We start from the raw sequence: 24,381 nt of genomic DNA, 5'->3' as shown, positions 1-24,381 counted from the left end.
GGTCTGACAGATTTAGGCAAAGCTGTAGACATCCCGTGTTTCTCAAATTCAGCATTGTGTTTAATGAGTTTCCATCACTGGTTTGAACGAAATGGAAATACATGACCAGGATGAGAGCACAGTTAGGTAAACCATTGTAAGGGGACCAGGGACACTGCAGTATGTTATCAATGGATAAAAAATCAGAGGGTGGTGACATGCCACATTGTTCTGTCCTTGGTCTGGTCTAGCTCACACATTTGTTTACTCACTCACACACACAAGCATTTATTGAATGACAATGATACGTAAAAGGCCCTATGTCAGGTATAGAAAATTTAGAGTGGACACCAAAGGTACTATACAGATTTCTCTTCAAAACAGCTTCTTTTACCAGCTGCTAGGAGGGCTATTGGTGCAACACTCTAGGATCTGCCTCAGCTGCAGAGGGCTACCTCGACCAAGGTCAGTCCCCTTCTTAGCTTGCCCATATCAGAGTACTGACTGCTGTGGCAGTATGAAGGTTATTCATCTCAGTCAAACTCAGGACAGCTCTGTAGGGTCATTCTAGCTCTAGAGTCCCCTGTATGGTCAGCTCCGTCTGTTGCTGGACATGCAACACTGCTTAACTTCTCCTTCTGCCCACCCTACCCCACAGGAGTTGAGCCCAAGCTCACTCCTTAATAAATATCCTGTACGGTAAACTTGGAGGTGGAAAAGGAGATGTGTTTGTCCTTTGTTAATCTTCTAAAAACACACTACAATCAAGGACAAAAGTTACACAGCGATAGCATTTGGGTTTAATAATTTCTTTCAGCAATGAAACAGCCTGCCTCAAAAAGCACTGTACTTCGCAAGATTGAGGAAACATTATTCTGATTGGAAGGGTCAGTATCAACCAAACAAGTTGGCATTTTAATGAAATTTGTTTCTGTTCATTCGCTGTTGGCTAGCACGCAGCATAGCATCACTCATATTTAGAATTTAGTGATTAGAAATTTTTAAAAGGAAACATCCTGGGTTCAACGGGTTCTATGAATAATTTGCAGGTAAATGGGGAAAAAATCCATTTCCTAATGAACTTCCAGAAGTAATCTGAGATTACTTACTTAAGACACAGTGGCAGAAACTGTCAATGCCCTCCCCAATTCATTCGCTCCTTTGTCTTTTTATAACAGAACCTGAATTTTAGCTGGTTACATGTCTATCCAGGCAGAGACTACATTTCCCAAACTCCCTTTCAGCTAATGTGGCCATGTGATTAAATTATGGCTTCAGTAGTGATGTTTGCAAACTCCCAGTAAAACCTTTAAAGGAAACCACTTGCCTTTTATTTTCTCTTTCCTCCATCCCAAGGCTGGAACATGGAGGTGATTGATGGTGGTAAGGCAGGCACAGCCTCAGAAAGGTGGAGCAATCATACAGAAAGTTTCTGGGTTCTTGAATAATGCCTGGAGTAGGGCTCCATTACCCATCTGAAGTGCCTACCAGTTTTGACTTTTACATGGAAGAAAAGTAAACCACTTATTTTGTATAAGCCATTTCTATTTTGATCTCTGTTAAAACAGCTTTACCAATATTCTAATTTGTGCAGATACCAACTCAACAACTCAAACCTGAGTGCTATTCATTCTTCGCCCAATCAGCACAGTATCTTATTAGGAGACCACAACATGAAAGGAATAGAAATTAACATCCTTTCCTGTGATTTAACACTTGCATTATCCCCTCTTCTTTTTTAGTGCTCTGCCTTGTCCTGGCCCACATTATACTTTATTTCTGTATTAAAATCAAGGGCCATGGCAAGCTCTGGACTGAAATTACATTTATTTGCCTATACAATGGGATTTTTGCCAACAATTAAAACCCTGATTTTCTATGCTGTTGATGCTTTGTTTTGGGGAGGAGTAATTTTCAGGTAGTTTTATATTATATATACACATAGTTATATATGATGCATTCATCCATCCATCCATTCATTTATTGAATAATTTGACCATGTAGTGTGTACAGGGAACTATTCAAATAAAATAAGAACCAATTCATGATAAGAGATATCAAATGGGTTACAATTCACTGATACATATTCACAGATGGATGAACAGAACAAATGAAACACAACTTAATCTTAAAATTCCTTAAAAGAAATAGAAATTAGAAATCCAACATAAGCCATTGTTATGAATGGCTTACCATTTGGAAATTCCTCTATTTCTATTAGTGTAATGATTGATGCTTTTGTAACATAACAACTGTAGCCTATGTGAAATATATTGATATATTATTAACTAGCATAGGCTCTATTTCTCTTTTTGCACCTGAATTCAGTGTAGACATATAAATGTCCGATTGTCTGGATGGAAACATCTAAAGTTGCACAAAGGATTTGCCATTTTTATTATGGCACCAACTGGATTTCAGAAGGTTTTTTCTACTTATCTGGTTCCGGAGATAACATACTGCATATATCATTTGTGAACTATAGGTACACATGGGTTACCTAGAAGAGGGTAAGGATTCTAAAACCAAGAATATGTTTTCAGTTCTAATCTCTCTTTTTACTTAGGTATATCCAGAAACACGCATACCTTTCCCTAAAGTAGCAATAACAGCTCACTCCCCTATACTAAACATCAAAAATCACAAATGTTTGGGAATCATACTAAGGACAGAGCCAGGTTCTCATATTAGAGGGAGCAAGCTGGGGGTGCAGGGGTGGTGGTGGTAGGCGGATCCGAGAGTCCATTGGTTTGTGGTGGTGTTGGTATGCAGAAACAGCCTAACTCCATAATTACTTTCCCTGGGTGTCTCCATCTACTCTTCATACTCCTTTCCCGAAAATCTTTTCATCAGTCTTAACCACATCATGTCAAGACATTACCTTAAAAATAGGTGTTGAGAAGAGCTCAGAGTAAACCACCACTCTTCTGGCTGCACCACCAGCAACATATCTGGTTGGAGGAATATCTCCCAGATGACTTGGGCTTATATATTCTTTTTGATAGAGGGGACTTCTTCTTTCCTAGATGCCCCTCTGCTTTCAGCAAATCCATACTGCCTGTCTGCAACTGTTTTAGTAAGTTTTCTTTCACGTAAATTTGTTCATTTAATCCCATGATCTTATCTTCTGATGCTTACCCCCAGATAACTTCCAAATGCCCACTAACTTTATTAGACCCTACAGAAAAGTGAATATAAACGGGTTTCAGGCGTCTAGATAAATTTCTATAATTAATTAAAAAAAAACAATTCAGTAAGTGAAAAATGATTTGAAAGACGTCAACTGAAAAGTGAAAGTGTATGCATTTAAAATGCTCCTCTAACTAGAAATCACTGGTATTACAGGCCAACCTATGAGTTTAAAATCTGTACTTTCCATTGCAGAATGGAAAGAAAACTAATATATTTCATGCCTCTTTTTTTCCAGGGAGACACCTTGAAATACCAAGTGAGTATATGATTAAAAATTACCTGAAATATCATTTCCGGTGGTTGATTACTGATAGCAATTATTGTATTCATCACTAACAGTAGTGATAAAGGCCATTATAAGCCCTAAGTTCTAAAGAAGGCATCATTATAGATTTTATTCATCCCAGACAGGCAAATATTTATTCTGAAAGGATAGATGATTACAACTTCTCTAGAAAGTTTAGCTGACATACTTTTAAAATCATCTCAGAAATGGTCCAGCATTTATTAACTACCTCTTTCAGGGAGGATGCTGTAGGAAGATCACATCTTTCTGAAGAAGATGCCAAGAACATATTAGCTGCTCCTTTGAGAACCTTCATCTACTCTTCACAGCTACTTTTAGAAAATAGTTGTAGCATTTATCAAACACCACTGAGAAAATAGTGTACATGTTGGAACTCAGAATTCAGCAGCTGCAGAAGTGTAGCAGAGGGGAACTGGGAGAATGGAGAACAAATTGTAGAAATTGGTATATTTCTGTATACCAAAACAAAACAATGTTTTGTTTCTTTTTCAAATGCTTGCAGGAGAGTAAGTCAAAAAGAAATGTGGTCCCATGCATTTCTACCATTTTGAAAAGCACAAGAGCTGCAATATAAAATCAGCATAACTTTCTAAAACAGAATGAGCTGTTTAAGGTTTACAAAGTTCATAAAAGGGTAACCATATGCAGCCTCTTGCTTAGAGTTTCTGATCTACTTAACACGTCTGGGCGGAACACAGCTGTCTGTCCAGACTCGCCAAAACTCGACATAAAACCACTCACCACTGGTGATGGGGAAAGTGCAATGTTGCCTATGGACGCCTTCAGCTCATCTACAGTTGCAGCATTCTTAAGAATGTCTTTAGATTGCAATGGCTTAATCTTGATATTAAATTTCTTGTGGGATTCTTCTTCCTCTTCCGATTCGCTCGAAGAATAAAAGTGCTTTCCTTTGGTAGGTAGAACACAGTTAAAGATATGTAACTCTTTTTCCTACTGGGAAAAGCAATGATGAGTATAAGACAAGAGTGCTTGCACACAGAGGCAGCAAAGTATCCTTAGATGGCAGAAAATCAAAGCAAAATACACAGACGAATAAAAGAGCAAATCAAGAAAGCGTTCGGGCGCCTGGGTGGCTCAGTTGGTTAAGCGACTGCCTTCGGCTCAGGTCATGATCCTGGAGTCCCGGGATCGAGTCCCGCATCGGGCTCCCTGCTCAGCAGGGGGTCTGCTTCTCCCTCTGCCCTCTTCCCTCTCGTGCTCTCTGTCTCTCATTCTCTCTCTCTCAAATAAATAAATAAAATCTTTAAAAAAAAAATCAAGAAAGCGTTCGAATTTGTTCACCTTTCCTTGGAACATGATTAAGGATGGTGAATTTCCAGGAGCCATAGTTTAATGTCCTACATTTTTGCTGCAGGTGGCCATTTGTGATGTCCCATTCAGCACAAACACTGACAGCCCATGTGAGCTTCCCCGTCCACTGAGAGAGGAAAGCCACTCTCGGGAACAATTCCTGAGGAATTTCAGTGATTCAGAGATGCTCTGCCCAGAGCTGGTTTGTGGGGAGCGCACAGGTGAGAGTTATTTTCTAGCCATGGTAAGTGACATGGTCATATCAGGTTTTAGCAGACAACCCAGTACCCGTGGTTTGCACAATTGTTTCTCAGCACATTTTTCTGTTTCTCCACTCTCTCTTTTCTATGAATAGATCAAGACAAAATGCCTACTTGTTAGCGATCAGGCTGTTCTGTGCTGTTTATTTATTTCTAATATTAGGGATGACAGGAGTCGGGAAACTTGGGTTATTTCAGCACCTTTTCAAAATCTGAACTTATCATAGCATTTTCTTAGAGAAAATGAAGATTAAAATAAAGAAAGGATATAGCCAGGTTCCTCGGGTCTGATGCTGTAGCCTTCTTCATCCAACTCAGGAGAGTTCTACAAAATACAAGCACAGATTAAGCATTTATTAGTCTGACGATAATCAAGGAACTGTTCATTTTCCTTCTAGAGACTGCTATTTAAAGATATGGATATGTCTCTTATTTTAGAAGGTGAGGATTTTAACCTTTGGAAGTGAATGCTGAGCAGTATATGTGTAGATATTTACTGAAGGATACTTGGAGAGTCTTCCTATCAGAAAAACAAACTAGGGAATCCACTGTCAATGAAAGAAAACATTCAAAGATAATTTCTTATGCGTTTCCTGTAAGCCAAGGACTGTGCTAAGCAACACGGGGGAAGACAAAAGGCAAATTATTTTTCCTCTGGAAAATGGAAAGGTATTTTGGTAGGCAAAACACTTTAAAAAGTGAAATATAAAACACAAATCATCAGTGATAGGAGTCTGGAGGAAGAGGAAGTTAATGAAGCTTGAAAGAATCCGAGGGGTCTGCCTGTGCCTCTCAGGACAGGTAAAGAGGGCAGAGGGGAGGCAGCGGTAAACAAGAGGCTGTGCTGAGACACTGACGTAGGAATGGACGGCATGGTTCAGATGGGGGAAGGGAGAGGCAACAATGAAAACAACTGGCTGGAATGGAAGCTGCACAGAGGGAGAACATCGGACATAAGACCACGGATGGCCAACGTGCTGGAGGAAGGATTCAAACTTGATGTAGCTACTGCAGCTTCTCAGTCAGGGTAGAAAGTGGCTTCTGAAGGTGTTTTGGAAGTATGCTTCAGGATAGACTGTGAGCAGAAGAAACTGGAGAAAGGAAATCTCATTCAAAATACTTGTATCAATTCAGGGAAGATGTGCTAAGAATACGAGACCATGTTGGTGGTGGTGGGAAGTGATGAATCAAGGACTTTTGTAAGGATAAGCTTAGTTCTTTGTAACATCTGTCATGGGAGAAAAAGGAGAGGGAAGGGTCAAGAAGACCCCAAGATTTCTATTCTCAAATCGTGGGACACTGCTGGTATTCCTGACTGAACTAATTGTAACAGCAGACAACTAACGTTTTCAAAGGGAGGAAGGATAAAAGACAGTTTGCATGATTGAGATTAGTATTATCATCTTTGAGTTCCTATTATATGGTAAGTACTATAACACACACTTTATTTTATTGAACCTTCATAACAATCCCACGTGGAAAGAACTATCCCATTCACCAAGGAGGAAAGTAAGAGAAATGAGATGCCATTCCTCAAGGACACACACCCAGCAAACGGCAGACCTGTGTGCCTTGACTCCAGGTGTTTGAGACTACACCCTATGCCCTAGAAAGGATGAAGGTGAAGCCATTCAAGGGCGACCCTTTTAAAGGTGAAGTTATAGGCCTGGAAGTGAGAAAGGACAGAGCCGGAAGGAGAGATTGTGGAGTCACCGAAGTGATGAAAATGCCATGACCATGGAGAGAAAGAAGGCCTGAATGCTATGGAAAAGCCACCATTTCCTAAGCATTCATTGTCTCCCTCTTGTCCTTCTTCAGTACTCAAGGTTACTTTTTCAAAAATGCAACTGTATTGAGGTCACTTCCCTGCTAAAATCTTGTCCCTGGCTTCTCACTAGCTTCTATGAAGTTAGAATAAATGCCCAGTGCTTCTGTGTGGCCCACGGCCCTGGCTCAGGTCTGAGAGCCCCTTCCCTGATGCCCCTCAGCTGCACGGTCTTCTTGCCATTGTTAACGTTTATGGTCTGAATATGCAAGCACTTTCCCCTTTCAGGGTCCTCATAAATGCCATTCTCTCTGCCTGGAATTCTCTTCCTTCAAATGTTTAGCCAGTGAACCCCTCCCATACTTAAGGGCTCTGCTTAAAGGTCACATCCTCCTCGGGGCCTTCCCTTTCTCACCTTTCTCTGTCAAAAGCAAGATGACATCATCTCTTAAGAATAAAACCTTTCTTGGGGCGCCTGGGTGGCTCAGTTGGTTGAGCGACTGCCTTCGGCTCAGGTCATGATCCTGGAGTCCCTGGATCGAGTCCCGCATCGGGCTCCCTGCTCGGCAGGGAGTCTGCTTCTCCCTCTGACCCTCCCCCCTCTCATGTGCTTGCTCTCTCTCATTCTCTCTCTCTCAAATAAATAAATAAAATCTTAAAAAAAAAAAAGAATAAAACCTTTCTTTTAACTTAGAGAAAGTGGTGCCTAATGTAGAATTACCACAACAATTCCTATGTGACCTAATTAGTTTTCAGGACTGAACAAATATGAGGGAAGTTATGCTTCATTTAAGGATTCACATGTTGACAAGGGATAGCACTAGAGTATAGGTTTTAGATGGGGTAATAGGTGATTTGATGAGTAATTTGGTATTTTTATTGTCATACTTCTTGTTTGCTTAGAGTATCCCATTTCTGTGTATTAAAGAATCCTACACAATACAACAAAAGTCTTTCTAGGTAAAGACGGATTAACTCTGGGAAAATAAATCACATTTTCTTAATATTTAGTAGTTTCCCTTATAACATTATTTGTGAACTATTTGAATTTAGGGTAACATGGGAACTGGCATAGATTTTAGGGAGCTGAACTGCTAAAAATATCTAAAAGATCCCAATCCTGGGAAACAGATATGAGAAGATCAGGTGATGAGTTTGGCAGAGTGACACGCTTTAGAGTGGAGGGGTGGGGAGGTATTGAGAATTTAACCTCTCTGAGCCTCAGCTTTCTTTTCTATGAAATGCAAATAATGTATTTGATTTTTAAGGTGGTAAGGATTCCACAGCATTTAATATTATGACTGACTAATAGTGAATATTCAATTATTTATTGTAAAAATAAAATTATTACTAAGAAATATACAAAAGCTTTAACATCAAGATTAACCTTTATGATAGGAGAGGTTGGGTCAAGACATTCATCTAATGGATATAAGTGCAAAAGCATTTTGTAGGAATTGTGAATTTGGGCACCTGCTATACAATAGAAGTGATCTTTGATGTGAATATGATCTACATATTTTATATGATTAAAAATCCAAGAATGACTGTGGCTGTCCTGTTGTGGTTGGTGAAGTGGATGTTGATGATGTAAATCAGTTTCCGGGGGAATCAGGTGGAGAGTTTAGATCTCAGATGAGAGTCACCCTCACTCCCTGAAAGCATCAAGTGATTGCCACTTGACCTGGGAAAAGTTTGTACCATGAGGCTCTAGTAATTGTTTTGTGCTATGGTCTGAATGTTTGTGTTCCTCCCAAATTCATACGTTGAAATCTTAACCCCAAAGTAATGGTGTTAGGAAGTGGGACCTTTTGGAGGTGATTAGGGCATTGGGGAGGAGCCATCACAGTTGGGGTTAGTGCCCTTACAAAAGAGATCCCCAGTGAGGTTACAGCTAGAAGGTGCCATCTGCGAACCAGAAAGTGGGCCCTCAACCAGACACATTAGACCCCAAATCTGCTGGCACCATGACCATGGACTTTGCAGCCTACACAACTGTTAGAAATAAATTTTTGTTGTTTACAAGCCACTAAGTTATGGTATTTTTGTTATAGCAGCCTGAATGGACTAAGACACCATGGAACCAAACCCCAGAGGTTACCTTGACTTGACTTGATTCTCAAAGCCGCTTAGAAAAAGAACCAGGATGGCAAAATCTGGAGTCAATATTTTAAAAAGCATTTTTAAAAACACATATCACAGGCTAGGCAGGTACTGAAATAACCTTCAAATAATTAGCTCATTGAATTCTTTCAACAACGTTCTAAAGTAACTACTGACCTCATTTCTGCTGGTCAGCAAACAACCATCCCAAAGCCATACACAGCTGACATATGGAAGGGCTAGGTCTTGAACCCAGTGTAATAGACTCTAGTGCTCTTAACCTCTATACCACCCTAAGTGTGCCAGGCACTTCCTAATGAGATAGAGAATGTTCACTTATTTCTATGTTGTATTATAAGAATGTTTCAACTCATTTTCAAATAGTGAAATAATAAAGAAAAACAATTTTCTGATACTCACGTATCTTTCCCAATCAATTTCCGCATAAAATCCATTCGGTGCCCCATTGCTTTTCTTCTGCAATAAATTTGAAAATAAATTTAGAAGAGAAACATTTGAATTAAAAAAAAAATGGAACAAAGAACACTTAACTCTTATCTGTATTTAGCAAGAGCTATCAAAATCCAGCACTGGAAAGACAAATTAGAGCAGCCTTTTAAGCAACCACATCGGTGTAACTGAATGGTTAATTGAGCTGCCGTGACACTGCATAAAAGAGCTTAAGTACTTATTTTCACAAAAGACTGTAGGATACCTAAGCACAGGGACAGTAACAGCTAGCTATTCAAATTTTATTCAGTAAAATCAGAAGTACCTACATTATAATTTAATCTTCTATACCTTCAGGGGATATAATCAGATATATATATATCTCTCTAAGATTTTGACTTCTATGTTGCTCTCACATACAATTAGTTCCAACATGTCTAAAGAGTATTCAAGTCATTAACTAATCCTCCTTTAGCTTTTCTAACACTGACTCAACTTTTCCCTAACCACCCCCTTGCTAGAATGTAAAGGAAATGAACTCCAAATTAATTCAGCTTCTAGGTATTAAAAATAGTGTTGATCTTCTTTTCAAGTGGCTTTTCTTATCAAGTTATTAAAATAGGATTCAAGGATTGATTGTGGATTTCTGTCATCTGTGTGTTCTATGCCTCCATAAGGCTACATCATTGAAAGATGACTAGATATCAGCATTACTCTCTCTGGATTCTATTCAAGTTCTATTTTAGCACCTAGAACAATCATGATAATGGCCACAAGCACTTGAGCAAGGATGTGGCATCATACAAATAGAAATTTCTAGGATTCCCTACTTTTTGTGAGCAAAGGACAAAAACACAAACCAGGTTGGTAATGGAGAGTCCATTCAACAACATTCCCGTACTTAGCACATGGAACAATGGTATGTCACCGAGCACTAGCAGGTCTCAGAACAGCACATATCAAATGGTGAAGCATGAGGTGTGAGGACAGGACTTCCGATTTTACAATCACAGATAAAGTCCACTGGAACTACAATGGGAACAGCTAACACCTAATTTGACAAATAGGTAGGAGAAGTAAGCCTTTCGTGTACGCGTAGCGCTAGAAAGCCAATTAGAGGCAACCTAGTAACCATCGTCACTGGTCAGTATTCATTGGATGTTGGACTGGGCATTCTAAGAACCAGCAGTTTCGTGAGGGTGAATAGTGGGTAAAGCGTAGATATTACGTCCATGCCCCTCCCTTCCTGTACACTAGAGTGTACAAATACAAGACTTCTGCCATGCCTCCAGCACCCAGGAGCATAGGCTCTATGACCCTCTTCTTCTTTGTTTTGCTCCTGGCAAAGATTATATACTTTGTCAGACTACATCATTTTAGCCTTCTCACAGAATTGCCTTTATTGAGTTAGTGTTTCGGTGATACTCTCCCTACTTTGAACAAAGGGCATTTTTAAAACCTGCCACATCAATCTTGTACCTCTATAAGCTATGGAGTTAAGGACATGGTTCATTACATAATGTGCTATCTAATAATAAAAAAATCTCTCCCATGGAGAATGGGCATGGTTCCTATTTTCTTTTTGTCATATTTGCTTTCTTTTTTAATTCCTACTTTACCAATCTGTTTCCATATGACTTCTTTGCAAAATTCTCCAAATCTTTAACAAGTATATTAATAAATTCAATATACAAATTTAATTTATAATAATGGGAAATCAAATGAACTAAGTTGATTCCAAAGAACTAAACCCATGAATTTTGTGATCACTGTAGTACCACTATTAATATACCTTTTGGTTCTTAAACAATTCTTCAATACAAAGGATTGTTATCTAAAAACCAAACAGATTAGGTGAATTACTGAGTTCAAAATTCCAGTTTGCTTCTATAATAGTCTCGTCTCCATAACCAAAGCCCTTTACAACCCAGATAGTTTATATGTTCAGCTAAATAAATAAGTAAGTGTGTGTATGTGTGTGTGTGTGTATCTTTCCTGAGAACATATCTTCAACATTATGAATAAAAGTTCCTGAATTTTCTAGATCTGGGCTGAGTGAAAACTTCCCAGTTTCCATGGAAACTGATATAGAAGATTGAGATGAAGAGAAAGTAAAACCTATAAAAAGAAAATTTCTTTTAAACTAGGAACATTTTTAACACAAATACCAAACACAAACAACAAATCATAAACAATACATTCTTGGGCAGATAGCAGCAAACACACACGGCTTTATCAGAGGAACTGACAATTTGGCCTCATTCATGCTAGCAGATTATTACAGATATATTTGGTTTCACAAGTGGAAATTATCAAGTTAAAGCTTGGCTAGAGCCTTGCTGAAATTCTTCTGGTCAAACCCCAAGAAAAAAGCAATTCTCCTGGTTAAACCACTGAAGCAAGGAACAGCTCATAGTAGTAATAGGGAAGGTAATGGCTCTTTTGACTTTCAGTTGGAAAACACTGAGGAAGCAAGAAAGAATATAAATAGGAAAATATCATTTAAAAACTAGGCTTCATAGTAAAAGCAATATTGGATATTCACTAACACATAAACAGTGATTTTTCTCTGGGAGCTGAAGCTGTGTATTCTTTTACTTCTTTCTTTTCTGTATTTTCTAAAACTCTACATTAGCGTAAGTAACTTTTCTAATTTGAATATATGACTGTTATTTAAAGATAATTGAGGCTCATATCAATGTTAGTCATGCTTTAATAGGTATTTTACTTTAGCCAGGCTTATTATCTGCTCTCAGATTGATGGGCTAAACCAATAAATGTAGTAACAATTGTGTTCAATTATACATTCATCAAAGTTCTCAATTTCCACTGTGAATGCTCCTCTTTTCCAAGGTCAGCTCATGGCCACATAGTGTTCCTTGGACATGAAGTATTAAAGATACATGATATACTACCTAAATATTATCTTCTTGCCACTGGGGCAAGACTTGACTCACTTTGTAAATAATCCTATAAAATAGCACAGTTCAATAGAACTGTCTGTGAAGATGAAAATATTTTATATGTGTGCTGTCCAACATGGTAGCCAGCAGTCACAAGTAGCTATAGAGTACTTGAAACGTGGCAGGTGCATCCGAGGAACTGAATTTTGAATAGGCATATGTGGCTACCATATTGGACAAGCCAGCAATAGCTGCCATATAGTCTGGGCCTGGATCAGCATCCCTGACTCACCATCCTTTGGTCAAGTGTATTGGTTCCCACAAGCCAAGGTCCTGCCAAATTCTGATGTTACTGAGATGGTGCTTATCCTCACAAATGACTACTCATTTTGTAAGGTGATGTTTATATTATAGCCAAAGCTTTCTTACAGATAGCATATTATTTTAAAAAATTGAGTCCCTGTCCTTTATCTAAGGCAAAGGAAACACATATCTTTTTATACCCGATCACTCTTTAAAAGTATTTTCGGACGTCAATATATAAGGTCTATACGGCTGATTTAAAAATCGGTCCTGGATATTCAAGAGTAATTTGGAAATACCTAAAAAAGTCTTCTTAAATTGATTAAATAAATGCTACTGCTTTTTTCCAAATTTCAAATTGGGATTTTACTCACTGTTTCTACAACCCCTTGGAAATTTTAAACTAAAATCTGTTTCCTTACCGAAACTTTTTTTCCTCCTTCACGCGCACACTCTGCTTTGTTATTGTAGGGTGGTTCATGTGGGCTGGGCTGCTGGAATTGATTGTTTTCATGTAGAAAAAAGTTGTTAAAGGATCTGTTTGTTCTTCAAGACACATATAAAGAATCACATGGAGTCAGCAAGCATACCATAGAAGAAACAATTTCTAGGCCAAATCTTAGGGCCTACCAATCTTGGCAGGGTTCCTTAAGCAAAGAGTGGACTTTGGGGCCCATAATGAGGCTCTATTCAGCAGGCCAGTGTGGCTAGGCCAGGAGAAGAAGGGAGAAGAAGGAAATGCATCCCAGGCACTAGGTTTTCTGTGGATCTAGTCCTCATTCAGCCAGCACTTAATTTTTAGGTAGAGAACAGACACGAGGACACACCGAAGAGACCCAATAAAAATGCTTATATTTCCAATAAAAAGAAGTCTGACAAGTCTAGCTCTACCGTATCTTCCCCTTTATCAAAGCCTTGCTGAGGGTTGGCAATACGTACAGCGTCTACAGCTGACAGCGCCAAATCTGGGCCCTTTCCTGCACACGTGTTCGGGATGAGCAGAGATCTCCTCCCAGCCATGGCTGTGAATCCCTGTGCCCCCAATCTGTGTGGATGGAAATCTGAACTGCTTAGGAAAAAGTCTGAGTGCATCCTGCACAAAGTAGAGTTTGTCTCTAGGTTAGAATGCATTGTCACACGCAGCTGCCTGAAGTCTCACACATCATGACAGGCAGCTCTGCTGGGGATCACATTCACCAGTGGGGAGCAAGGCGAGCCCGCCTTCATACATGCAGCCCTGCCACGAAGCCTCTGTAGACTACCCCTCAAAAGCATTGTCACCAGCGATGGGCTTCGTTAAGTTTTGAGAAACAAATTAAATAAGCATCAGTACATTGAACTTATTGCAAAGCCATTTATAAGCCTTAAGCGTGTGCACCATCACCTGTAGTTTGCGAACCACATCAGTGAAACCATACCTTTCAGCTTCAGATACTTTTCAAAAGACAGTAATTTGGAAGCTCAGTCAGCCAGGTAAAAGGTAAAAGAAAGTGTGTCTGGGTTCACAGACACAAGGCATTAAAGACATCAGTCTGAGTTTGAAAGAAAGTCAGATTGAGATCTCCAAGGACTGAATGCAAACAGAAACTTGGCCTCCTATAGCACTGATGTGATAAGGAGTTCTCAAAATTTGGTGACCCCAGTAAACGAGGAATATTTGGGGAGTATTTCCAAATGGTAAAACTAGCAGCTGCCTAATAATTTCCAGTTACCTAGGAAGCTGTACACCTTGCTTCTGAGAACATGGCATTTATTTCGAATGGAGCCTTTTTTTTTTTTTTTTCCCCAAACAGGTCTGCTTTATTTCCTGAGAAATCAAAATTAAGCAATTCTTTTTTCCTAAAATCATGACCGGTGATATTTACGGCATTTCCAATTAGGGGACAAGGAGGGGACAATGGTCGATAAATAACTTTATATGACTTGGAATGGTGGCGGAGAAAGAGAACTCAGGGAACTCGGGTATGGAGCCCTGACGTAGTGTCCATGCGCCTGCAGAATCACGGCTGGGCTCTTTAATGCAGCGCATACTCATAATGGCCAACTGCATGCCAGGACTGTACCTACATGCCAGGGCTGCGTATTCTACCAGAGAATTAAACGGGTGGTCCCTAGAAGAGCAAAGAACACTGAGGTAGCAATGGGGCCTCAGAGACAATGAAGGGCTAGGGGATGAGGAGGTGGGTAGGACAGGAGGGAATGGGCTTCAGAGAAAAAAAGGACAAGCCTGAGGGTGGCAGAGCGAGAGAAGCAGGAGACAGCAGTCCAGCCTGGGAATAGCAGGGACAGAAAACAGAGAATAGCTAACAGAGGCTTGCCGAGGTCAGAATGAAGGGGATGAGAGAACCCAGGAGGGGACCAAGACAGAAGCAGAGAGAAGACACAGAAGCAGAGAGTACCTGAGACAGAGTTAACGAGAGGGCTCTGAGCCAGAAGCAAGAGGTGAGGAGAAGCTGAGTCTTCTGGGTCTTTTTTTTCCCCTGCTGAATAGAGCCTTGATTATAGTGTTACCCAATGTCTGATCAATTTCAGTCTATGTTCTTAACATTTCATGGCGAGAACTACATGAATGCAAAAGGGACCCCAAAGCTCCGAACCTTGAGTCAAGTGTGGAAGAAGATCTTCTGCGATAGCTGCAACTAACACCTCAATTTGGGTATAATAATATAAAGGGCGATTTTCCAAAAAATACATATTTTTAACCACCAGATTTATTTTAGTCCCCACTCCAGTCCAATGAGCCTAATGTGAGCCCATTTTTTTTTCAGTAACAGCTGTTCTTTGGAACCTTCTGAATAGGCATCTGATTTAGATTCAAAGGAAGTCATTTTAGAAGTTGGTACAGACTCCCATAAGCTCAACTCAGATCAATCCAAGCCCGTGTGCAACAGACTTCTTAAAAAGGCAAGAAATCTAGTGGCTAACAAGGAGTCAGAGTTACTATTAAGCCTAAACCCAGTGGAGACACTTTCTTCCTTCAGGCTGTAAATTCAGGCATAAGTGGTTTCGAGACCATTCCCTACTTAGGAATTTAATATAGAAAATGTATCTACAACTCAACTAAAGGGGAAAAGCTTCTTTCAATTTTACTGGATCTCAGCTCCATTATGACGTTGTGGCCTCTGTTGGAGAAAAACATTCTCACATAATAAGTTTTTATATCATTGAATTGGAAATGAAATAACAGTTAATGGTAGCAGCCCCTGCAGGAACTGTCTGGCTTCTAAGCCACCATATCGATGAGGTTTGCTCGCCTAGTCTGGGGCAGGGTTTTAGGTGAATGCAATAAGTAAGTTTAACTTGACCAAGACTGCATTTATATGTCCCATTCAATTACTACAGAAAATTACAACAGCATGAGGTCTAAAAAGTCATTTAGGCTATTTTTTCCCAAAAGAAAAAAAGGGGGGGGGGCTTTAAGAAATTTCAACATAGTATATATTGAAGTGCAAACCTACTGGAAATGGTCATTTAAATACTTACAATTCCATCTCTATCTGGTGAACCTCTGTAAAAAAAGAAATTGGTAGCTATTAGGAAAAGGAATCATTCTTGCTACATAGACTAACGTACAACAATAAGATTCACAAACCACCTCTCTCACCCTTTCCTGCATTCCCATCGCAGTGAACCCGGCTAATGAAAACTAAATCAAAACAAATTTGTTGAATGATATTTGAGTATGGGATGTGTGTCTGTGTGTGGGGTGGGGGTGGGGGAGTGCAGATTCTCATTAAAAGCCGGTGTCCAGGGGCGCCTGGGTGGCTCAGTCGTTGAGCGTCTGCCTTCGGCTCGGGTCATGATCCCAGGGTCCTGGGATCGAGTCCCCACATCGGGCTCCCTGCTCAGCGGGAAGCCTGCTTCTCCCTCTCCCACTCTACCTGCTTGTGTTCCTGCTCTTGCTGTCTCTCTGTCTGTCAAATAAATAAATAAAATCTTAAAAAAAAAAAAAAAGCCGGTGTCCAAACAGCACACGTTGCTGGTACAGTGTCGTGGTCCACTTTTGAGAGGAAAGTTTAAGAGTCTGTCCCACCCAGCTGTCCCCATTTAAACTACCACGAGGAACATAAACTGACTTGTCCTCTCTCATCTTCTCCCCTGGGAGTGGTCTTGAATTTCCCCCTATAGAAAGAACTCCTGTGGTATCTTTCTATTCACTTTGAGAATCTGTATTTTTTTTTCCCTATTTCTATACTTACTGTTCCTTTAATTATAGGAGAGCAGGAAATGGAGGACAGTGTTTGCTAAAAGGCTCACACTGATGACCAAAGTCCAGGATAGGTAATCCATGGTGACATTGTGTGGTAAGGGTGATTAGGAGTAAGGCTTCTAGAGTAGGATGAATCTGGGCATCCAGACTCCATCACTTATTAGTTCTGTGACCTTGAATACATTACCTAATCTCTCTAAGCCCTGTTTAAATAAGATAACGTATATAAAGAACTTATAATTAGTTCCTGACACATACAAATGTTCATTTTTTATCATTTTTTTCCTCTTTCATGATGTCTCCTCGCTGAGAACACAAAACTGACCACTCGCAGTCACGTTAGACTTCCTAGCAAGTAATATGACTGTTACTCTGGGAAACTGAACTGGAGGGGCCAGAGGAAGGGAGAAGTGAGAAGGTAATCACCGTCACTTTATAACTTCCTATTTTAGTTCACTCTGTAAGGAGCTAGAAAAATGTCATTCTATTAACATGGAGATCAGAATTATGTTTAGATGAGGACTTGCATTGTTTGGAAGAAAAATTTAGTGAGTGCTTGAGGTAAACTCTGAAGTTTTGTGGAGTTTAATGTGGCTGAAACTGTTCTTTAGGATGTGGGACCAGGTAATAACATTCCTTATTGATTCATAGGGTGGGGCGGAGGAAAGAGGAGAGGGAGCGAGGAAGAGGGAGAAAGAAAGAGAGATGCAGAGAGTGGGTGGCACATCTTCTGGGCTCCAAGATGTGATTCCCCTTTCCCACTAACATCCCCTTCAAATTTAGCAGGATATTCCATTTGGATTACAAAACATGTGGGGGGGGGTACACCATTTTTCATAACCAGTTCTGTGTCCATGTGGATGCAGAGGCGAATCAGTGACACATGGGCTAGAAGCAGAGAGGATCCAGATATTAAAAGACCCTTGGAAGTTGACCTGGCTCTGGGAATTAGTTGGTTCAAAGAAATTTCACCTAAATAGAAAGGTAGGAAGATAAAAATTGATAAAAGTTATAATTCACTGAACAAATATTGAGTGCTTATAATGGGCCAGGCACTAGACTAGAATCAGGGGATAGAAATAATGAAGACATGCTCATCATAAAAAGATTGAGACAGGCGAGTACATCCAGTGGGTTACCATGGCCACAATAAGCCCAGGTTGGATAGAAAGCACAGAGAAAAGGTACTGACACACTCTTCAAAACCAGCTTTCCCTTTTCAGATCTATACACTACAAAAAAAAAAAAAAAAAAAAAATGAGCCCTTCTTACTCAGATAGTAAACCTGTGCTAAATGAATTGAGAGAGAGGTGATTGCATCAACTTTGGGGTAGGATATATCCAAAGGCACTGATCCTTGTGGGGATGTCTTTGCAGGCATCAAGTCATAGATGTAGAGAAGACCAGGCTCTGGAGAAAGGCCTGGTTGTGGCATTGCCCACTATTGGTCCAGGTACGAGGGTATATCCATAGGGGATTTAAATGAGAGGCCACTTGACCTCATGCATATTGCAACTATAAGGATGGCATTTCAAAAATTTGAATCAGAAACACTGTAATTGTACATGGCAGCATTGGGTCCTGTTCTGCCTTTGTCTTAACCATTGATGGGATGGGGCTGGTGCTTGCTAGCATAGTGGCAGTGCAGATCACTGGCTGTGGTGCCAGATTGCCCGGATTCAATCAACCTAGATGCCTAACTGCCTCACCTTGGGCAAGTCGTTTTACCCCTTCGTGTCTCAGTTTCCTCATCTACTAAATAGTCATGAAATTGGCATGTACCCCATGGGCCTATTAAAGGATTCAGTGAGTTAATAGGAGTGAAGAGCCTGGAATAGTGCCTAGAATATAGTAAATATTCATGAAATGTTATCTAGAATAAAATTATTATACAATCTGACCTAGGATGGGGAGTAGAGCGATGTTAGCAGTCTCAGACTCTTGAACGTGTTTCAATTCATTTCCTCACCCCCTCTTACGAAGTTTTAGATATATTTTTAAATATTTTTTTTCTTTTTAACAGCAGACCCCTCATATTTCCTGACTTCTCTTTTAAAACTAATCATCGATCATGGGCCCTTTGTCTCTATTTTAAGAAGTGTCAGTTACCCCTTGCAACCAGTGCCTCTTCTCTTTACTCTGGTACTGGTCTTGATGATAATTTTGCCCATCTAGTCTTTTTCTTCTGGGTGATAAGGAATGGGCACTTGATGCCGGACTAGAATACTGGCTCCAAATCTTATTTTCCATATAGTTTTCAGAGAGTTACCTATTCCCTTTGGCACTGATTTCTCATCTCTAAAATTGAGATATTACTTCTGACCTTATTGAATCACTGTGAGGATTAAAAAAGATATCAGTGCATAGAAAATACCCTGCACAGCGCCTGCCACTTAGAAGCTCTCTCCTTTCCTCTATCAGACACTGTAACGATGATCAAATCAGGAAGCTCTGGTCCTAAGCCCACTGTCTATCTAAGGAGGTTCAATCAGCTATAGTTGGCCGCTAACAGTAGCAGGTTGCTTGGCAACCCTCACGGAGTTGCGACAGTCCTGAGAACAGTTTGCATCAACAAGCTTTTGATGATTGCAGGCAAACAGAAGCATTGCCTAAAGCTGAAGGGACAGCAAATTGCCGGAACATCTTCCCAGCCTTTTGCAAGAATGATGTATGACCCAATTAGGGAGCAGGGGTTCATAAGAAGCAAAGGTTTACACTAAACAGCCTGTCCTTTGACCATCATGGCTGGTAGAACTAGTTGATGGCTAATTTGCTATGATATAAGTAAGCTGGGGTGCTCAAATGATAAGAAGCTAAGAAGAGATGGTTAGGATTCTACAAGCACATGTCTCGATGGAGTGCTTCAGAGAGATATGGGGTGTCTACCCAAAGCCATGAGGAATAACTTCCTTATTTTCACACCCTTAGAAATGATGATGAAGAGCAATGCTTTGGTCACTTGCAAATTAGCCCAGCCTGCCCTGGGGAGGTTGTTTGACTCCTTTCCCCTTTTGAGGGAGTTTTTTTTTTTCCTTTTGAACTTTCTTCACACAGCAAAGACTATGTGTGGTCCATTACAGACACTGCCTTCAAAGAAAAATGGTTTGGTGTTTGCTAATGACGTTCTCCTGAGATGTGTTCAGTAGTGTCCCACGCAAGACGTGGCACATGATAGATGATGACAGATGTCGCTGAGAGATGAACTGATACAGTGTCTGGCCCTTTAGGGGAATCAGATTCCATCTAGTGTAAACTGAGGCCCAGGAAAGGAAAATCGATCCCGAAGGCCAAGGAGCTATGGGCAGCGCTGGAACTAGAGCCCCAGTCTTCTGCTCCTGGTGAAAATACCATCACCAATTCTGGTTGGTTAATTTTTAGACAATGGCAATTTCTTAAGAACTACTGGAGATTATATAATTCTCAGAAATACATTCCTAATTCAATCATTTGAAAAATTTGCAAAACTAGGGTAAATGTAATTTCTATGAAATAATTATTTGTCCAAAGAAAAGCATAAAGAAAAGGTAAGAACAGGAGATTTTAACATGTGAGATTTAGGCAAAAAGATAGCTTCCTCCCCTTACAAAATTCTTTGCACTGTCTGGTTTAAAACCTTCAAGGCTTCAATGTTGCTCCTTGCCTAAGGAAGGAAGCCCAGACACCTCAGCCTGGCCCTTAAAGACCTTTCTATCTGGCCCTGATGTCCTTCCTAGCTTTGCCTCCCATCCCCACGTTCCCCTTTAGCCATCAGGTGGACAAACTATTCTAGCTATCTTGTCCTCAATACCTACTTGACTTTTCCACCTCTCTGCTTTGGCTGTTGTTCCCTTTGCATGAGATGCATGTCTTCATCTTCTCCCAAGTCCAAAGTCAAGGCTCCTCCCTCTCCGAGATTTCACTGATCATCTGTCCAAACATGAGTTTACCCACCCTCAAATTTCCATGAAATTTCATTTTTAATTGCTCATAAGGAACTTACCACATATTAATTTGTATTAGTAAGAATCAGACCAGCGTCCACTGCCATTTACTAAGCATTTCTAAGTTCTAGGTACCATACGAGGCATTTCAACTATGTTATCACATTTTGTTATGTGAAAGGTATTTCTTTGGTATGGTAGATGTTTTATCCCATGATTTATGAGTTCTTGGATGACAAAGACACAGAGCAGGTTTTGGATCTTGTGCTAAAATTTATGCATGATAAAAATGTACAGAATGAAAAGCTAAAGGTGAGAAATAAAGGTAGCCCTCTTCGGTTTCACCTGTGTCCACAGAACTGTTGACTTCCCCATTTTCTAACTTTCTTTCAGGGATTCTAGCCAAATAAGCGTTTTAATGGGCTCTTTATTCTGATGTGCAGCTGACCACACCAGATCTGCATTTCCACACAACCACGTGTGGTCCCTCAGCTGCTCCTGAGCAGTTGTGCTCTCCCAAAGTACATACGTTGAATCAGTGTCCTTTTCTTTCTTCCGTATTCCAAAGGCCTTCCTTGTACGTTTTTTCAATCCTGTGGGAAAACAACAAAGGGTCAAGGAAATCTATTTTCTATTTGAACATTCCTAGCAACATTCAAGGGAATGATATTTTTTTTTAAAGATTTTATTTATTTATTTATTTGAGAGAGAGAGAGAGAGAATGAGAGAGACAGAGCATGAGAGGGGGGAAGGTCAGAGGGAGAAGCAGACTCCCTGCCGAGCAGGGAGCCCCATGCGGGACTCGATCCCGGGACTCCAGGATCATGACCTGAGCTGAAGGCAGTCGCTTAACCAACTGAGCCACCCAGGTGCCCAAGGGAATGATATTTTTAAAGTTGCAACACACCAGTTAAATTTGAAAGTTTAAAAAGCAATGGAAATCTCTTCATTTGTATGTATGTATCTGTCTGTGCGTGCACGTGCATATGACTCATTATTTTCGACAGATGTTTATCAAAGACTCGGCACTGTAAGTTCTTAGCACTCTGAGCAACCTAAGAATATAAAGAATGGAAAGGAGATCAGGGCCAGATATAGAAAAGATTGCAAGCTTTTCTTAGATTATTGTTATTCATCACCAAATTGGTCTTTTGCCAAGAAACCAAATCATAGATTTAGATGAATAGCAATTTTTGGGTGAGGTGTATTCCTGAGACTAGGACAATTCCAAGACACAGGTCACGTAAACCATAACAAGAGAGCTACACTGATCAGACACACCTTTGTGTCCCACATTCCCAACTCATCTTTTTTTACTTCCTCAATCCTGTGACGAGATTGATTATTAACCACTCTCTGAGCATATCCCAACGTCTGTATTCCAGTTATCTCTTTCTTCCATATGTGGTTCTTACCTCTGGTTGAAGTGCTTTTCCTATTTAGATATTTAGAACTTTAAATCATCCTTCAAGGCCCAGCCAAATGCCACCTCCTCTGTGAGAGCCTCGAAATCCTAGTGGTGTAAGAAACTGACAATTCTGTGACCCTCTCCCAAAATGTTGCTCTTAGATGTATTATATCAAAATGTTCCACTTAGTTCTTATGTCAATTTCCCTCATAGACTGTGAGCTTTTCTAGGACAGAAGCCAGGATCCCTTCTGTATGTTCCCTACACCTAGTAGAGGTGCCAGATAAAATTTATGGATTTAAAATATCTTCCAGGAAGCATCATACAGGCAGTATTGGGGTAACAAGTTTCCTTTCTTACACCTTAGACAAACCAAACCCAATCTTGGTTCTTCCATTCCTATCCTATCAAGGCTCTATCTGGGATTCCTATCTCCTGCATGTTCCATAATTACATATGTGACTTGTGTTTCTTAGTATTATTCAGATATACTAAATACCTATATATTTCAAAACCTTAGGCTTGTTGGGGCATGTGGGTGGCTCAGTTGGTTAAGTATCTGACTCCTAATTTCAGCGCAGGTTATGATCTCAGGTTGTGAGACAAGCCCTCCACTGAGTCCCACACTGAGTCCTGCATTGGGCTCCACACTCAGCAGAGAGTCTGCTTGATATTCTCTCTTTCCCTCTGTCCCTCCCCCTGCTTGTGCACCAGCACTCTCTCTCTCTCTTAAATAAATAAATAAGTATTTTTTTAAAAAAAACCTTAGACTTGTTACTGGTGGTTTGGAAAGTCTTTTTGGCAAATTGGAGCTGGAAAAGTCCCTGAATTTCAGGATTTGTTTGGCACTAACAGGTGGAACAAAGGGAAAAACATTGACAGAATCAGAGACTTGATGACATCTTCTTCCAAAACATGTGAGTCAGCCCAAACCGCTCAGATTATCTGAGTCATTCATTATCTGGCTCTTAGGATTCTACTTATATATAATCCCCAGAATGCCTCTGTTCAGTCTAATTTTGCATTTTAATAGTCATTCCGTTTAAGACGCTTAGGTCTTTAAAATATCAATGTTTAAAAAAAATCTCTTCCCACATTAAGCTAAGCTCTACTTCATTACTCTTCACATGACTTTATAGGAAAACTTATTGACATTTAAAACTACCCACCCATAATATCTAGGAATACCTTCCCCTCATTCATTTTCAATTTGAATTGTTAAAAACTTTCTTCCTTCTTACCTCTAATTGCCTTATCCCCTTATAGGAACAAAATATTATAGTGACAATCATCATTTTCTTCTCATAATTTTCCTTGGGTTCGGGTCTCTTAATTGACTTCTCCATGCTTCTAATTCAGGTTTGGGGTTACAAAGAATGCTATATTTCACCAATCACTACTGATTTTTATAGGACTATAAAACAAATGCTATTATTATCTTATGTTTTCAAGTCATTTCATTTTCTATAATTTGACCATGAGATAAGAGGCAGCATGCTCTACCAAATAGATCAGAAAATACACAAAAATTCCAGTAATTTTTGTATTAAATTAGAAACAGACAGGGCATAATAGTTTTCCATAAGCTCTGTCCTGTTTTTGACCTCCAAATTTGGACAACGGCCAATATGAACTAGGTCATGAACATCAAAGAATTGTCCATTTTCCAGTGAAAAGTGCACTGGATCAGGATTCAGGAGACAAAGTCCATTTCCAGTGTCATTTTTAAAAAAGATTTTATTTATTTATTTTAGAGACAGGGTGAAGGGAAGGTCAGAGGGAATGGGACAAGCAGACTCCGCACTGAATGTGGAGCCCAACGTGGGGCTTGATCTCACAACCCTGAGATCATGACCTGAGCTGAAACCAAGAGTCAGAAGCTTAACGGACTGAGACACCTAGGCGCCCCCAGAAAGATTTTTAAGTGTGTGGTTTAATACAAGTTATATCTCTTTGTATTTCATTCTCTCAGTCTATAACAAATCAGTCAATAATAAAGGATGAAAGAATTTGTACACATTCACAAAATGCTATGCCAATCTGTAATTTTAATTTCACAGAAAGTTGTATTTCCTGTACCTAGAATACATTCCTATATATGGAATATATAAAGGAATACACCAAAGATGTGACCTTCCAGAAAAACAGAACTAATCAAATGTCAAATAAAAGAAAACATTGGAAATATTTTCACCCTTGAGGAATGGAAAGATTTGAAAAATTTAGGAAATTATGAAGATAACTCTGAAAGACTAAAGCAAACAAAGTAA

At 39.9% G+C, this 24,381-nt stretch overlaps 1 protein-coding gene across 1 annotated transcript in view; it reads right to left on the bottom strand.

Moving 5' to 3' along the window:
- SGIP1 (SH3GL interacting endocytic adaptor 1) overlaps window positions 1-23,457 on the bottom strand; it is a 114,385-nt gene extending 90,928 nt beyond the window's left edge. The window contains exons 1-7 of the mRNA XM_044914332.1: window positions 23,353-23,457; window positions 22,890-22,959; window positions 21,233-21,296; window positions 16,057-16,081; window positions 9,338-9,394; window positions 5,320-5,374; window positions 4,220-4,395 (exon numbers count right to left, since the gene is read on the bottom strand). Of these exons, the coding sequence (XP_044770267.1) occupies window positions 4,220-4,395; window positions 5,320-5,374; window positions 9,338-9,394; window positions 16,057-16,081; window positions 21,233-21,296; window positions 22,890-22,959; window positions 23,353-23,457 (552 nt within the window). The remainder of the gene's footprint in view (window positions 1-4,219; window positions 4,396-5,319; window positions 5,375-9,337; window positions 9,395-16,056; window positions 16,082-21,232; window positions 21,297-22,889; window positions 22,960-23,352) is intronic.
- Between the last annotated feature and the right edge of the window lie 924 nt (window positions 23,458-24,381).

The sequence above is a fragment of the Neomonachus schauinslandi genome, chromosome 4 (genome assembly GCF_002201575.2).
Source record: "Neomonachus schauinslandi chromosome 4, ASM220157v2, whole genome shotgun sequence".
In the NCBI taxonomy this organism is placed as follows: Eukaryota; Metazoa; Chordata; class Mammalia; order Carnivora; family Phocidae; genus Neomonachus; species Neomonachus schauinslandi.
This window is presented reverse-complemented; position numbering and strand designations above follow the sequence as displayed.